Source organism: Plasmodium malariae (genome assembly GCF_900090045.1).
Source record: "Plasmodium malariae genome assembly, chromosome: 14".
Taxonomy (NCBI): domain Eukaryota; phylum Apicomplexa; class Aconoidasida; order Haemosporida; family Plasmodiidae; genus Plasmodium; species Plasmodium malariae.
In genome coordinates, this window is record NC_041788.1 from 2,227,501 (window position 1) to 2,244,515 (window position 17,015).

General features: G+C 26.8%; 4 protein-coding genes across 4 annotated transcripts; 3 read left to right on the forward strand and 1 right to left on the reverse strand.

Annotated features, from left to right (window-relative positions):
* Positions 1-458: 458 nt before the first annotated feature.
* Positions 459-3,173, forward strand: PABP (polyadenylate-binding protein, putative; the record flags this gene model as incomplete). The annotated part of the gene is made up of 1 exon (XM_029008162.1): positions 459-3,173. One exon carries the CDS (start codon positions 459-461, stop codon positions 3,171-3,173), a length of 2,715 nt encoding a protein of 904 aa, XP_028864479.1.
* Positions 3,174-6,358: 3,185 nt separating this feature from the next.
* Positions 6,359-8,506, forward strand: PmUG01_14058700 (conserved Plasmodium protein, unknown function; the record flags this gene model as incomplete). Its single annotated transcript, XM_029008163.1, has 2 exons — positions 6,359-7,467; positions 7,810-8,506. 2 exons carry the CDS (start codon positions 6,359-6,361, stop codon positions 8,504-8,506), a joined length of 1,806 nt encoding a protein of 601 aa, XP_028864480.1.
* Positions 8,507-11,513: 3,007 nt separating this feature from the next.
* ASF1 (histone chaperone ASF1, putative) lies at positions 11,514-12,781 on the forward strand (the record flags this gene model as incomplete). Its single annotated transcript, XM_029008164.1, has 2 exons — positions 11,514-11,771; positions 12,167-12,781. 2 exons carry the CDS (start codon positions 11,514-11,516, stop codon positions 12,779-12,781), a joined length of 873 nt encoding a protein of 290 aa, XP_028864481.1.
* Positions 12,782-14,655: 1,874 nt separating this feature from the next.
* Positions 14,656-16,507, reverse strand: PmUG01_14058900 (cytochrome c heme lyase, putative; the record flags this gene model as incomplete). The annotated part of the gene is made up of 5 exons (XM_029008165.1): positions 14,656-14,772; positions 15,016-15,124; positions 15,339-15,425; positions 15,909-16,182; positions 16,405-16,507. 5 exons carry the CDS (start codon positions 16,505-16,507, stop codon positions 14,656-14,658), a joined length of 690 nt encoding a protein of 229 aa, XP_028864482.1.
* Between the last annotated feature and the right edge of the window lie 508 nt (positions 16,508-17,015).

Genomic DNA, 17,015 nt, shown 5'->3' on the forward strand with positions numbered 1-17,015 from the left:
CGTATACGTACATGCATACTTACGTACATGCATACTTACATATATATTCACGTTGTAGGAATTTATTTTATTTTTTATTTTTTTATTATTCTCTTTTTTTCTTTTTCTTTTTTTCTACCTCTATTTTTAAGTGTCCTTTGAGCGGAAGCTTTTACGTTTACGTATAGAGGAGTAAAAATACGTGCGTGTGAATTTGTAAATTTGTAAATTTGTAAGTTTGTAAGTTTGCACGTTATACGTAAAATTATAGAGCGGCACATGTATATTCTTATATATATATAGACGCACACACGCACGTACATACATACATACATACATACATCTGTACACACCTCCGTACGCACATCTATACATCCATACATATAACATATCGTCATATAGCTGTGTGAAGAGGTCTAAGGAACTACAGCTGTTTCACGTGTGCAAGAGAATAAAAATAAAATTCTTTGAGGTTTAAAATGATTGCTACCGGTACGAATATAATGCACCCAAGTTTTTCCACAGCGTCCCTTTATGTAGGCGATTTAAATGAAGATGTAACTGAAGCTGTATTGTATGAAATATTTAACACAGTTGGTCATGTATCATCAATAAGGGTTTGTAGAGATAGTGTAACTAGGAAATCCTTAGGTTATGCTTATGTGAATTATCATAACTTAGCAGATGCAGAAAGAGCATTAGATACATTAAATTATACAAACATAAAAGGACAACCAGCAAGACTTATGTGGAGTCATAGAGATCCATCTTTAAGAAAAAGTGGTGCAGGTAATATTTTTGTAAAGAATTTAGATAAATCAATTGATAATAAAACCTTATTTGATACATTTAGTATGTTTGGAAATATATTATCATGTAAAGTAGCAACAGATGAATTCGGAAAGAGTAAGAGTTATGGTTTTGTTCATTATGAAGATGAAGAAAGTGCAAAGGAAGCTATTGAAAAAGTGAATGGAATACAATTAGGATCGAAAAATGTATATGTAGGTCCATTTATTAAAAAATCAGAACGGGCTACAAATGATACGAAATTTACAAATTTGTATGTTAAGAATTTTCCAGATACAGTAACAGAAAATCATTTAAAGCAATTGTTTAGTCCATTTGGTGAAATAACATCAATGATTGTTAAGACGGATAATAAGAACAGGAAATTTTGTTTTGTTAATTATGCTGATGCAGAGAGTGCAAAAAACGCAATGGATGTTTTGAACGGAAGGAAAATTACGGATGATGGTCAGATTGACAAGACTTATGATGCAAAAAAGGAGGAATCAGAAATTAGCAATAACATCAGTAGCAGCAATAACAATAACAGTAACGGTAATGACAGTAGTAGTACTACTGCAAATGCTACTTCTAGTAGTGGTGGTGAAGGTACCACCAATACAGAGGCGGCAGGTACCACTACTGCAAACAATAGCAATAATAATCTCTCGGGGCAACAGAATGCAAATGGAACGAATAACGTTACTAGTGCTGATGGTGGGGATGTAGGAGGTGCAGCAGGTATCTCAACTAGTACGACTAATGAAAACGGGAATAATAATGAAAGTGGTAGTGGCTCTAATAGTGGGAACAACACCAATAGTAATAATAATAATAGTAGCAATAATAACAGTAGTGGTAATAATAATACTAATGGGAACAATAGCAATAACATCAGTAATGCTAATGGAAAGAAGGAAGGCGGCGGGGGTGTTTCTGCTTCATCGGAAAATGCAGATAACCCAAATATATTGTATGTTGGTCCACACCAATCAAGGGCAAGAAGACATGCTATTTTAAAAGCAAAATTTGATAATTTGAATTTAGAAAATAAGAATAAACATCAAGGAGTAAATTTATATATAAAAAATTTGGATGATGCTATTGATGATCAAATGCTAAAGGAATTGTTCGAACCATATGGCACTATTACATCTGCTAAGGTAATGAGGGATGACAAGGAACAAAGTAAAGGATTCGGTTTTGTATGTTTCGGATCACAAGAAGAAGCAAATAAAGCAGTAACAGAAATGCATTTAAAAATAATTAATGGTAAACCTTTATATGTTGGTTTAGCTGAAAAAAGAGAACAACGTTTATCACGATTACAACAAAGATTTCGTATGCATCCAATAAGACATCATATAAATAGTCCAATGAATTCACCTATGCAATATGCAAATCCACAATCTCCTCCATTACAGTTTAATCAAAATACTTTAAATTATGGAAGACCAGTTATTACTGCTTTTAATCAAAATAATTTAATATCATGGAGGCATCAACAAGCTGCTCAACAACAGGCTGTGCATCAACAGGCAGCTCAACAACAAGCCGTTCATCAACAAGCAGCACAACAACAATTGAGTTTTAACACAAATTTAAGAGGGCAAATGAATCAAATGAGATTGTATGCACAAAATAATTTAATGAATAATAATTTAAATCAGAATAAAGGCAACTCACAATTACATCATAATCAGCAATATGCAAATGCCTTGGCACAACAGAATGGACAACAACAACAAAATTTAAATGTACCACCAGGTCAACATAGTGCTCAACAGTTACAACAGCAGCAGGGAAATAATCAGTTATTAAACAATAATATGAGAAATATGAATAATAGAGGAGGCGGAGGAGGAGGTAATAGGAATAATAATATGCCCAATATGAATAATATGGCTAATCCAAAACAGCAGATGCCTTTAAATATGGTAGGAGCTAAACATAATGCTGCTCAGACGACTAATCATATAAATCATCAACCACAACAACAGGGTTCCTCTCAACAGCAACAGCAGCAACAAAAATCGGCACAGCAAATTCAACAGGTAGCACAGAATGGCAATTTTAAGTTTACTGCACAAGCAAGAAATCGTATGGAATTACCAAATAAAAACTCAAATAAAATAAATCCTATGAACAACATGAACGTAAATTTTAACAACAATTCGACGTTAACAGCTGCAGCATTAGCTTCTGCTCCTCCATCCATGCAAAAGCAAGTCCTTGGTGAAAATTTATTTCCTTTAGTTGCTAACTATCACCCCACGTTGGCTGGTAAAATTACCGGTATGATGTTGGAGATGGACAATTCGGAATTGCTCATATTACTGGAAAACGAAGAACAGCTTAAGAAAAAAATTGACGAAGCGCTTGTCGTTCTGCAGAAGGCAAAGTAGAGGAAGAGTTGTAGGTCTGGAAAAAAGGCGCTCACAGTTTAAAGGAGAGCAGATCACGTGTAGGCACACATATATATTATACATACATCTAAATACATGCACACACATGTACATATGTTACATACGTGTGCGAGGAAAATTGTAAAAATATTTATGTGTTTTATGTTGTTGTATATATATATATATTTATATATATATATATCCATATACATATCTATATATACATATCTATATATACATGTCTATATACATATATCTGTTTTTCACGTTTGCACAGAATATCTTATGCACTCATCCCTTATACTTATTTTTGTATACAATAAAAAATAGAGTAACAAATTTATGAGGCAGTTGTAAACATATTTTTCTACATATAGCTTTTAAAAAAAAAAAAAAAAAAAAAAAAAATTTTAAATAAACATTCAAAGAAACATTTAAATAAACATTTTTGTGTTTAACAGAAAAGAAAAAAAAAAGGAATAATAATAATAATATTAGTAATAGTAGTAGCAGTAATAATATTAGTAATAATAATAATATTAGTAATAGTAGTAGCAGTAATAATAACAGTAACAATAATATTAGTAATAATAATAAAACTTAATAGAATAGCAAAATATTACAACAAAATAACAACAGTTTAATATACTATTCCAACCAAAATAAAAAAATTTGTGTGTACAGAAAAAAACGGAAAAATAGTTGCATATATATATATATATATATATATTTTTTTTTTTTTTGTTATATTTAATGGTATATACATTTAATTAATTTTGGAAGTAATGCATTTTATGCAAAGAAACGCTATTTACGTATACGTATTATACATGTATATTTATTATTTATGTGTCTGGTGTCTAATTTTTTTTCCACATGTAAATTGTATGTATATATATATTCATATATACATAAATATAATATCCATATTATCTATATTTTACATTTTTCCCTTGAATTATTTTATTTTTTTTAATTTTAATCTTTTCAAAAAGAGGCTTTAGTTGTGTGTATTTGAACAGTATTGACGAATATCTTATAAAATTCACTTAATTATTGTAATATTACACTTTACATAATACAAATAAGAAAAAATAAAGAGATTTATAAAGCCTTAAAATATTAAATGTGCGTCTATTGTGTATATTTTGAGCATATTTATATATACTTATATAAATGGGATAAATGGGAAAGGTATTATAGTTTTGTGTATGTATTGTTCCAATAATGTACCTTTGAGACTTATTTACGATGCGGTATAATAAGTTAAAGAATAATAAGTATATGAAAAAACGAAAAAAATATGGTTATAATGCTTTAAGAAGCTGTAATGTGCACAACTCTATGCCTTTATATGCCTTTTATCATTGTTCACATTTTGGAAAATTTTGTATTCTGTTATATTTCATATCATAATAAATTATATGAAATTACGAAGAAACAATTTTTTGAAGAATGGAGAAATAAATAAAGTGTTAAATGTACATATAAAATACTACATTTTTTATAAATTTTTTATAAAAAATAGAAAAAGTCTAAAAGGAATGAATATACATAAAATTGAAATTTGATGCTATTAGTGACGAATTTTAAAATTTTTTTGTTGTACATTTTTTTGTTTTTCTCTTTCCCTTTACATTTCTAATTATGATATTACTGTAATTTTCTACATATGTAACCACATTAATAGGTATCGCATACATATCATTAGATAAATATATAACTACTACGCTCAAGTGCGTCAAGAGAACCTTGTTAACATTTCGTATTAAAACTATACTTCTAAAATGAAAAGAGAAAATTCTTAAAATAAAAATACACATATGTATATAAATATGTACACAAGGTATAGTTAATAAAAAATTACTTTCCATCAAATATAGTTCAAAAAATTCTATTCTCCCTCCCCCCTCTTCCTCCTATATAGCTATAATGTTGCTCTTTTACATCGATAAAAAAAAAAAAAAAAAAAATATTGTGTGCAACTCAAATCAATTATGTATATAAAAATGGTATTGTACATAATAATAATATACAACAGTCAAATTATGCAGAGCGTAAATCTACAAAGAATAATATTTTTTAATTTAAGAAAAAACGAAAAGGATTTCTATGAAGCAAGAATTTATTCATAATGATAATTTATAAAGATATATATAATGAAAATAAGTAACACAGTCATTTTACATAATGTTAAAAAAGCATCGTTATCTTATTTGATTCCATTTAAAAATTTTTGTAAATTTGACATGTATATATATGTGTATACACATATATAATATTTTTAATTTATCATTCTGATGCTACAAAGAAGCTTTATCAATATAGTTATCATTTATCGTTACATTTAACATCAGCTAAATTGTGTATATTTTAAAAGGTACTCTTAAAAATATATTGTAATAATATGATTGAATAAAACATAGTAAACATGGAATAAAACATAGTAAACATGGAATAAAACATAGTAAACACAGAATAAAACAAACATTATGATCAGCACGCTAAAAGAAAATGTATTAGTGATGTTATAGTATACCTATCATATTTAAGAAAAACTGCAAAAAAAAATGTTAACATGCTTTAACGGACAGTACATTATATACATATATAAACCATTAGCATAAATGCATAGTAGCATATTGTTTATATATATATATATATATATATATATATATATATATACGTAATGTACAGCTGAAAAATACCAAAAAAAAATTGTGCAAAATGGTAATAAATAAAACATTTCCTGTTCAGGAAAAAAAAAAAAATTAAATAATAAAATTAAAATAAAATATGTTATGTGGCGTGACGTTAAGAGATGTAATGTAATGTTAACTGATGAGATGACTTGTTCATATTAAATTAAAATTTTTAACTACAAACTAAAATTTAATAAATTGAAGCATATGTAATGTATAAAATGTCACAAAACTGTAACGAAATATAATATGAATAATAAGGTACACTACTTCATGTATATTCCCGCTTTACTTTTGAGCAACTCATTGTAAAATTTTTACCTTTTTTTTTTTTTAAAAAAGTATTAAAAGTTCAGAAAAAAAAGAATAAATAAAAAAAAAAAAAAAAAGGAACAAAAGCGAACAGAAATCAGAACAAACAAAAGGATAGAGGATGCGTAATATCATAATATATACCTATTTACATTTTTTATAAAATATAAAATGAATTACTCTATTTTTGAAGGTGATGATTTCATAATAACTGAATCTTTCTCGAGTAACGATGATGATGATGATGATGAAAATGAGGAAAAGCAAGAAAAGCAAGAAAAGCTAGAAAAAAAAAAAAGAAAAATAATTAATGATAAAAACAATTTGACAGCTAAAATAAATAAGGATATTTTTAAAGCGCAGGATAATAATAATAATAAGCTGCAGAAGAAATTTCCCAATAATGATGACGTGAATGATGCAACATCTACTAGAGAAGACGAATCATATGAAATTAAAAATAATGGTCATTTACATAAAGAAGTAAATAGTAATAATGAAACGGAGGATTATTTCAATTTTGAAAACTATTTACACAGCGCCAATGATATATATGAGATAGGGGGGGAAAAAGAAGGGAACAATAAGAAAGTAAGGAAAAAGGTAGGAAAAGGCTCTAATAAAGTATGGTATGATTCAGATGACGATGTAGAAGATGGCTGGGTAGACCAAGTAGAGAACGAAATGAAAGAGATTCAACTTGAAGGTGAAGAAGTATGCGAAGAAACAGACGAAGAAGACGAAAAAGACGAAGAAGACGAAAAAGACGAAGAAGACCGAAGTGACAACTTTGTTGAAGAAAATGAACTTGAAGAAAATAATTTAATTAAGAATGAAGAGAAAGAAAATATTTTTGAAGAATATATTGAAAATGTACAAGTAGAAGATTTTGAAAAAGATGAAAACGATACATCCTCTAAACTTATAACGGATGATATTTACGTCTTCGATGATAAAGCAGTTGATTCACATATACGTTATAAGAGAAGAAGAAATAAAGTAAATGAAAAGAATATATTTCTAAAATACCATTTACAAAATTTTACTTTTTCCCATGTAGATGAAAAAAAAATAAAACAGATAGTTTCTGTACCAAAGAAAAACTTGATACTACCTGTGTATAATTATAATTTATATATACTCCAATATAAAGATAAACAGTTAAATATTTCAAAAAAAATATCATTAAATAGACCAATTAAATATGCTGAAGAATATAATGGAAATGTATACATGTTATCTCGCGATAACTTCTCTCGAAATTACAACTTAGAAAAGGGGTAAAAAAAAAAAAAAATAGTTCACATGCAAATAGATGTACAAATACATATACATGTATTTCATATATCTGTGAATCCTTTATTTTTGTGTTAATATCACCTCAAACGTTTGTAATCCTCTTTACGGGTACAATTATTCAGTACTGTATGCAAAGGAAACAGAGCACACGTGCGAGTGAAATTGTGATATTAGCCTTAATTTTAATACATAAATGAATGTAAATATTACAGATATGTACGTACGTGCAAACGTACATGCAAATGAACGTACCTAGATACTTAAACAGTCACACAACTATATACATGTGATCATGCGTGTGCTTATTTTTTTTTTTTTCGTAGAATTGTGTATAAAAACCGGATCCACGATATGCCAAGGACATCAAAACCAAAGGAAATAAAATTTTTTGATAATAACAACAGTGACAATAACAAAGAGGATTTAAACACACATATATTTTCCTTATCATTTAGTGGGTGTGGTAAGATAAATGTGTACGATTCAAGATGTTATGAAACTATTAAAACATTTGAAATGGATAGTAAATATATAGGTATGAATTTCCACAAAAGAACGAATAGTTTATTTGCTATAGATAATAAGGGTTATTTATATAATTGGTGTTTAAATACAAATAAATTAGTTAATAAATTGGTTGACAATTATTCCATATTTCCATCTTTTTTAAATGTATATAATGATTATTTAGTAACATGTTCATATAACGGCTTTCTTAATTTATTTAATATTAATAATTTGAATGAACCTATTAAAAGTTTCAAAAATTTGACGCTCCGAATTGATAATGCAATATTTAATCCTTCCCATAACTGTTTATTATATTATACAAGTCTTTTAAAAAATGGAATTAAGATAATAGATTTAAAAACAAATTATATATATTGTAACGTACCTTGGTTTTACTCAAATAAAAAATGTAATGTATATGCTGCTAATTTTTTCAACAATGGAAATAGCCTATGTTTTGCTGTTAAGCCAACATCTTTTTATGTGTATGATATTTTGAGCAGCGATTAATTCCCCCCCTCCCCCTCCCACTTGGTTGGCAATTATACGGCATATTGTAAGGCGATGCACAGAGCTGTATTGTGCTGTATTATATTGTGTTATATTATGCTACATTGTATTACATTTGATTATATTGTACGGTATTATGTTGTATTATTTTATTTTATATTTTTTTTTTTTTTTTTTTGTGGCTTAAAACTAATGCAACTTTGTTTTTTTTTCCTTTTTTTTTTTTTTTTTTTTTTTTTTTCAATTCATTTACCATTTCTTTGCACTTTGTCTTTTTCATCATAAATAACTCTGTATTTGTATTGCTTTTAAATCTACATATATTCAAAGGTTATAATAATATCTTTTTTATTTGTTAAATAATTTATTACTACATAATTAAACATTTTATAACTTAACATTATTAACAGGCAAAGGAAAAAAAAAAAAAATAATATATAATTCATTTTAACCCTCTTATTTTGCTTATTGCGTGTTCTTGTGCATTTACATAATGGTGTATAAAAAATATTTGAAAATATTTCCATTTGGAAAAAGAAGAAAAAATATATTAAGTATAAGATAAAAGGAACATATTTATTTTTTCCCTATTTTTCTGCCTTTTTTTTTATAAGCAATTATTTCTTATTGTGAAAAGAGGAAAATGTGTTTTATCAGGCGTATAAATGGGAGCTTTTGTACAAACGATTTGCATTTTCAGCATATTCTTTTGTCGAATATTTTAATATACCATCATTGATGTATTAATGTTGTGTGGTGTAGTCCTATATTTTAAAATTTTGTAAGAGGTGAATATATTTTTTTATTTTTATTTTTTACTTTTTTGATACACACGTTTTTGTCAAAAATTTCAAGCGATCACACTGCATTTAATGAAATGTAATCGAATATAAGTAATATTGTTGTGCGGAATTTTACAAAAGTATTTTCTGTTGTTACTTCGGTTTTTCTATTTTTAAAAATACCCGGCTGAGTTAATTTACACACGCGCACACTTACACTTAAGTATACATTATGTGCATATATTTATATATATATTTACGTATATATTTATTCCTATATATTTGTACACACTGGAGTATAACTAAATAGCCACACGATAAGGGGCAAAAATCCGTGTGTAGTGCAAATTTTCACTTCATATAAAACTTGCGTAAAAAAGATGAACGGAAAGGTCTTTATACAAACTGGTTCAACTAGAGAAATGATTTTTTTTTTTTTTTTTTTTTCACGTATTTTATAAAATAATTTTAATTCTTTGAAACATTCTAGCAACTTTTTTATTATTCATTATATGAAGTAGGGGTAAAATTTTACGGAGTTCTATTTTCATTTCATTAGTTAATTATTTATTTTATTATATTTCCCCCTACTGTGTTTTAATTTAAATAAAAGGATACAAATCGGAATTTTGTTAAATTTTCGGTTATCAGCAGGGCATGGAACATCGCGCTCATTTTATTTTATTTTTTTATTTTGTCAGTTTTATATTATTTTGCCGTATTTACTAATTTGCCATATTTACTAATTTGCCGTATTTACTAATTTGCGTATTTATTAATTTGCCGTATTTACTAATTTGCGTATTTACTAATTTGCCGTATTTACTAATTTGCGTATTTACTAATTTGCCGTATTTACTATTTTGCCGTATTTACTATTTTGCTAGTATTTACTATTTTGCTAGTATTTACTATTTTGGGAATATATTGCTAATATTTTGCTAGTATTTAAAAAAAAAATTTCCTTCGTTATCAGTGTTTTGTGTAAATACCATAACACACTAGAAAGAGCAACTTCATTTTCTTCATTTTTTTTATTTTTTATAATTTACATTTTACTTTTACATTATGTGACAGAACTTTTTTTTTTTTTTTTCTTTTTTTTTAAATTCAATAAAATATCCTTTTAGTAAAGAACACAAAAACATATTCACAAACGTATGTTCCTTAAATAAGTAAATAAGTTTGCTTATTGTTATTATTTTTCAATTTTTATTTTTTTCGTAATTTTCATTTTACGCGTTTTACTTCATGCGTGTTTTTCCATTTACGCATTTTGCCACTCACGTATTATTCACCTCTACGCATGTTACGCATTTTCCTTTTTCTGTATTTTTTTCCAAATTTTTTATATATATATTTTTCCATTTTTTAATATTCTTTTTTCCATTCTTTAATATTCTTTTTTCCATTCTTTAATATATTTTTTTCCATTCTTTAATATATTTTTTTCCATTCTTTAATATATTTTTTTCTCCATTCTTTAATATATTTTTTTCCATTCTTTAATATATTTTTTCATCATTTATTTATATTCTTTTTTTCCTTTTTATTTTTTTTTTTTTGTATTTATTTTCTTCCCATCAATATTGTATTTTTTTTCATTTTCCTCTATTATATGTTAATTTTATATTTTCCATTTTTGGGCTGATGATTTTTATGTGCATGGTACAAAAATGAGGTGAATGAAATTAAGGCACTACTTTATACACATTTAATTTATGATTGCTTGTTACTACTCATATTATTATCCCCTCATTTTATCGTTAATTTTGTTATGACTTCGTTTAATTTCATTTATTTATTTGTTATGTTTATTAATTTGTTAGGTTTATTAATTTGTTATGTTTGTTTACTTGTTATATATATTTATTTGTTATGCTTATTAATTTGTTATGTTTACTTACTTGTTATATATATTTATTTGTTATATTTACTTATTTGTTATATTTACTTATTTGTTATATTTACTTATTTGTTATATTTACTTATTTGTTATGTTTACTTACTTGTTATATATATTTATTTGTTATATTTATTTATTTGTTATATTTATTTATTTGTTATATTTATTTATTTGTTATATTTATTTGTTTAATTTATTTTTTTAAGCAGGTATAAGTTGAAGTTTTCATTAGCCAAATAAATTTTTGTCGTTTTTAAGGATTTTTTTTTTTTATATTGCCTTTTATATATTTTCGTTATTTAAAAAAAAAAAAAAAAAAATGTCTGAAGTAAATGTAACAAAAGTAATAGTGAATAATCCAATATGTGATATACTAGACCCATTTGTTTTCACTATTGAGTTTGAAGCTTTAAACAAATTAGAAGCCGATCTTGAATGGAAAATTTTTTACATTTCAGCTGTTAATAATGAAGGGGAGAGTAATCAAGATATTGAACTAGATAACATTTTCTTGGGGCCAATCGAAAGAGGAGTAATGATGTTTGATTATGCAGTTAACCCTCCGGATTATAAAAATGTAAATCCTTAGCAAATTAATGAACTAGTGAATTTGCATGTTCATAAATGAGGGGAGCCAATCATGCAAAAAATGCGTAGCATAAAAAGGGGAAAAAATATAACGCGATGGAGTTATGGTGCAATGCCACAATGATGCAATGACGTTATAACCTGATAACATGAATAAAAGCTGGCTAATTTTAAAAAATTCAAATATTCACCATGTTGCGTATTTTCTCGTTCGTATAATTCTCCATCTGCGTGTGCACATAGTGTAATGTACTAGTATCACGAGTGCAAGTTGTATTTTCCTTATTTAAAAAATTTTTTTTTTTTTTTTTTTATTTTTTTTTCCCCTTTTTTTTTATATTTTTTTTTCCCTTTTTTTTTTTATTTTTTTCCCCCCTTTTTCAGATGGATATAGATAGTGTGTTAGGTCTACAAGCAATACTTATTTCGGCTAACTACAAAGAGAAGGAATTCATCAGAATTGCATATTACATGAATTCGTTTTACAAAGATGTGGAATTAAGGGAAAAACCACCAGCTGTGCCACAATACGATAAAATATGTCGACACATATTTGTTGAAAATCCTCGAATTGTAAAATTTAGTATATGTTGGAATTCAGGAGAAAAAGATGATTTCAAAGAATTTGATAAAGATAATGAAAAAATAGAATTATTTAATTGCTCTAAGGTGAATGAACAAAATGAAAGTAACTCAAATGTAACCAATCAGTCTACTCAAGACAATATATTAATTTCGAACATTAACCATAATGAGAACAGCAACTATGCCAGTAGCAATACGAACAGCAATGACGGCTATGGAAATACAATTAGTAACAATGGTAATAACAACAGCATTCAAAATATATTTTTTCATAACGATGTTATAAACAATAATTTTAACGACAACAACTTTTTAAAGAATAACCAACTACCAACCGATTTAGATAAATGCGAAATTTTTAACGCAAATATAAACGGAATTAGTAGAATTACTATAGATAATAAAAACTTATAGTTGTTTTACGTAGAAAAGCCACACACGATTTTTACATTCATTGTTCTTGTTTATGTTTCATATGTTCGTACACATGTACATGTTTGTACGCTTTGTGCATGCGGTGCCTGTATGTGCATGTAGAATGGTTGTAAATGTTAGGTTATGTTTACTTAGGCATACACGTATGTGGGTACTTATGTAGGTATTTACGCATATATATATATATATGCTTGTATATATTCGAATACATGCATGCGCATGAGTACATGTAAACATATATGATGTGCATACATATATGTGCGCCCTCTATAGGCCGTTTTATCAATTTTTTACTTACCTTTTAAATTTTACAAGAGATTTAAAAATTTTTTTTTTTGTTTTTTTTAATAAAAATACATGATTGTATGTACATGTACATATATATATATATATATATATATATATATATATATATATATATATATATATATACATACATATGTGTGAAGCTTTTTAAATAGTATTAAAAAAAATATGAAAAAATATTTTTTTTAAAATGTAAAAAATTAAGAAGAAATAAAGTTACACACCACTGTCAATTTTTTACGTTTCTGGTTACTTTTATGTTATTCTTTTTTGAATAAACGTATGCATGTATATATGTATGTGTCTATGTACATATTTACGTATATGAAGCATCAGTAGTTGTATACCATTAAATGCTTGCGAGTTCTCATACTTAAGAAAACGTGCACACATGTACTTGCACAAGTATGTACGTTTACGCACATACACACTTACGTTCTTACGTTCATACCTACATCCATATATATATCCATACGTATCTTCATTTATACATATTCTTTTTACATTTCTTTTATTAATTTTTAGATGGAAAAAAATAAAATAAAAAATTTACAAAGATTTAAAAAAAATAATTTTTAAAGAAATTTTATTAGGATGATTTAAAAGAGAAAAAGCACAAAAATATAAAATCAAATTTTTTTTTTTTTTTTTTTGAAATAATTTTTTTTTTATTTTTAATAATAGTACTTTAAATTAAATAAAAAAAAATAAACTTAATAAAAAAAAAATATATATATATATGCTTTAAAACAAAGGTTTTTAAATATACATAAACGATTTAAGCATACTTAAAAAAAAATATGAATTATTTTTTCGTATGTATATTTAAAGATATGCAGCAACTGTTTTTAGTCATAGAGCATTTGTCATGTATTTCTGCTGAATCTTGCTGAATCGTTTTACCATTTATTCATCCATTCATTCATTTTTCGTAAAAATTAATGTTTATCCTTATCGCACATGTGCGTATTGGAAAGAAGCAAATTTGTACGAGGATCCCCATTTGCCTGTGTGCGTAAATACATACCCATGTACAATACATATGTACCAACATGTACTTACATACATATAAGCATATATATGTGCATTTATATATATTCAAGTGTTTCCAATTTAAAAAAGGGAGTTTTTCTGCTAAGATACTGTAGCTGAGTGATAAGTCATAAATAATGTATGTATGTATGTATGTATGCATGTATGTCTATATTTTTCTGAAAGAAAATTTCATAACGTTCATTTACTGCTTTTATAAATTCTTATATTTGTGTAGAGAAAAATGAATACTCGAATTATTTTCAAGTTTTCCTTTTTTTTTTTTTTTTTTTTTTCTGCTTAATTTTAAAAATAATACTTGTGAAACATCAGTTTTACGTGTTAATAAAAACAAAACAAAAATGGGTTTACAAATGTTTTGAAAATAAAACGGTCCAAATTTAAGTCTATATAAATGTACGTACTTACACTTACATATATACATCTTTTCAACTTATACGGAAGTGTTAAAAGAATCTTTTGTTCATTATATACAATTTTCTTCAAATGAAAAATCACCTGAACAATTCATATTTTTTTATATACTTAAAATAAAATTCATAAAACGGGTAGCGTACCCGGTCCCATATATTTGAAAAGCTGTCCATTGCAGGCCTGACATCAATATATATCTACAAAAATATAAAAATAAAAATAAAAAATGAACATTAAAAAATTAACCAATTTTTGAGTTTTTGTTTTTGTTTTTGTTTTTGTTTTTCTTTAATCCATTATATTTGTTTCCTTGCATGTTAAGAAATATTTTCTTGCTCCGTTAAAGTTAACAAGAGAATACGCAAAATATACGCATTAATGTAAACACATACACATACACATACCCATGTACGTATACATTTCTCCCTTTTTTAATTTACATTCTTATCATCGTTTATAGTTTCGTCGTTATAGTAGTCTAAAATGTATTTTACTTCAGTGCCGCACCGATTGATGTACCAGTCATGTCTATCGAAGGGGCGTCCTAATCTGATATTTTCCCAGGCGAGAAAATTAAAAAAAACATGATAAAAGAATATAAATGTATGAGATAAAGGAACAGACATTTCATCCTTTTGCCAATGCACAAACAAATGTAAAAAAAAAAAAAATTTCTAATTCAAATAAGTTGAGCTAATATGAAAAGAGAAGTATGCGTATGTTTATTTTAGTAACATCCAGTTGTATATTTTTTGTTTATCACCTCGAAAAAAAACTTCTAAATTTTGCCTTGAACGTTAAATCATCAAATTTTCCAAGAAATCGTTGCAAGGTCACATGACTACATTTTCTATTAATTTCAAATGGAGCGTATATAAACATATGTATGTATGTATGTATGTATGTATGTATGTATGTATGTATGTATGTATGTATGTATGTATGTATGTATGTATGTATGTATGTATGTATGTATGTATGTATGTATGTATGTATGTATGTATGTATGTATGTATGTATGTATGTATGTATGTATGTATGTATGTATGTATGTATGTATGTATATAGGGGATATATTTTACGTGTGCATATGTGTACTTCATATGAACACTTAAAAAAGGTTAGAATTAAATGCAACGAAATGTGATACAAAAAGTTTTAAATGCACATGCTTTTTAGAGGGTCAAATGGGCAAAAAAAAAAAAAAAAATCAGAGAAAGGAGCAAAGGAAATGGCAAATGCGTAAAGAAGTATATACATGTATATATGCGCTTATTTATGTAGAATGCACTACTGTACGCGGGTATACATACATACGCATAAGCTTGGTTACTTTTTGTGCATGTGCTCATATTTTAGTATGTGCTTCCATGATTCCTCGTTAACTTCATTATGAACATTGACAACAGCGTCAATGTAATTTATATCAATGTCCTTATTCTTTCTTAGTAAGGAATTGTAAAATTGTTGAGGTGACGGATATAACCAATATTCTTTATTATTTTTAGGAATAGATGAAACGTCCCTCTTTTTATTTAATGATAGATCACAATTTCCTTTTAATGCATAGTTTGGTATTTCTGGCATCATATTACTTTCATTAATTTCTAAAATAAATAAACAGTACAAAACGTATGAATGGCCATGAGCATACATCCAAAGACATATGACTCATACTCACAAACATATACAGTACATGCATGCAATATGTATGTACAGTATATATATGTACTTTGTATGTTCTTGCATCCATTTATGTATACATGTGAACCGATCTAATATATTCTCCTTTCAATTGACATTCATGCAAATTCTTAAGTGCAGCTTACCACTTTCCAGAATTGTCAAATCACCTGACTTTTTGAGTTTTGCTGGACATTTTTCTCTTTCGTCATTTTTGTCTACAACACTTGCAACACTTATATTCTGCATATTTTTTGTACCCCCTCTTATTGTTAAAATTTATCGGCCCTCTAGTTCTTCCCACTATTTCAACGTTGATTTCTGCTTCTATTTCTGCTTCTATTTCTGCTTCTATGTCTGCTTCTATGTCTGCTTCTATGTCTGCTTCTATTTCTGCTTCTATGTCTGCTTCTATGTCTGCTTCTATATCTGCATCTATGTCTGCTTCTATATCTGTTTATAGTTGCGCTTCTATTTCACCGCCTCTTTTGATGTATTCAATTGATATATATCCCCTTTTCAAGATTCTTTTATTTTTCTTCTCGATTTTTTAGGATATATTTTTTGAGTCATTTTATCACCACATTTCCTCCGCTTAATTAACGCAAACAATTTTTCTAAGTTACTATTTACACCCTTACTATTCCCTAAAATATGCGGTAGAGGCAGTTATATCCACAATGTAGAGCTAAAAGGTTATGCAATGGGATCGATGTACGTTCTTACATACATACGAGCATACGCGCGCATACATATG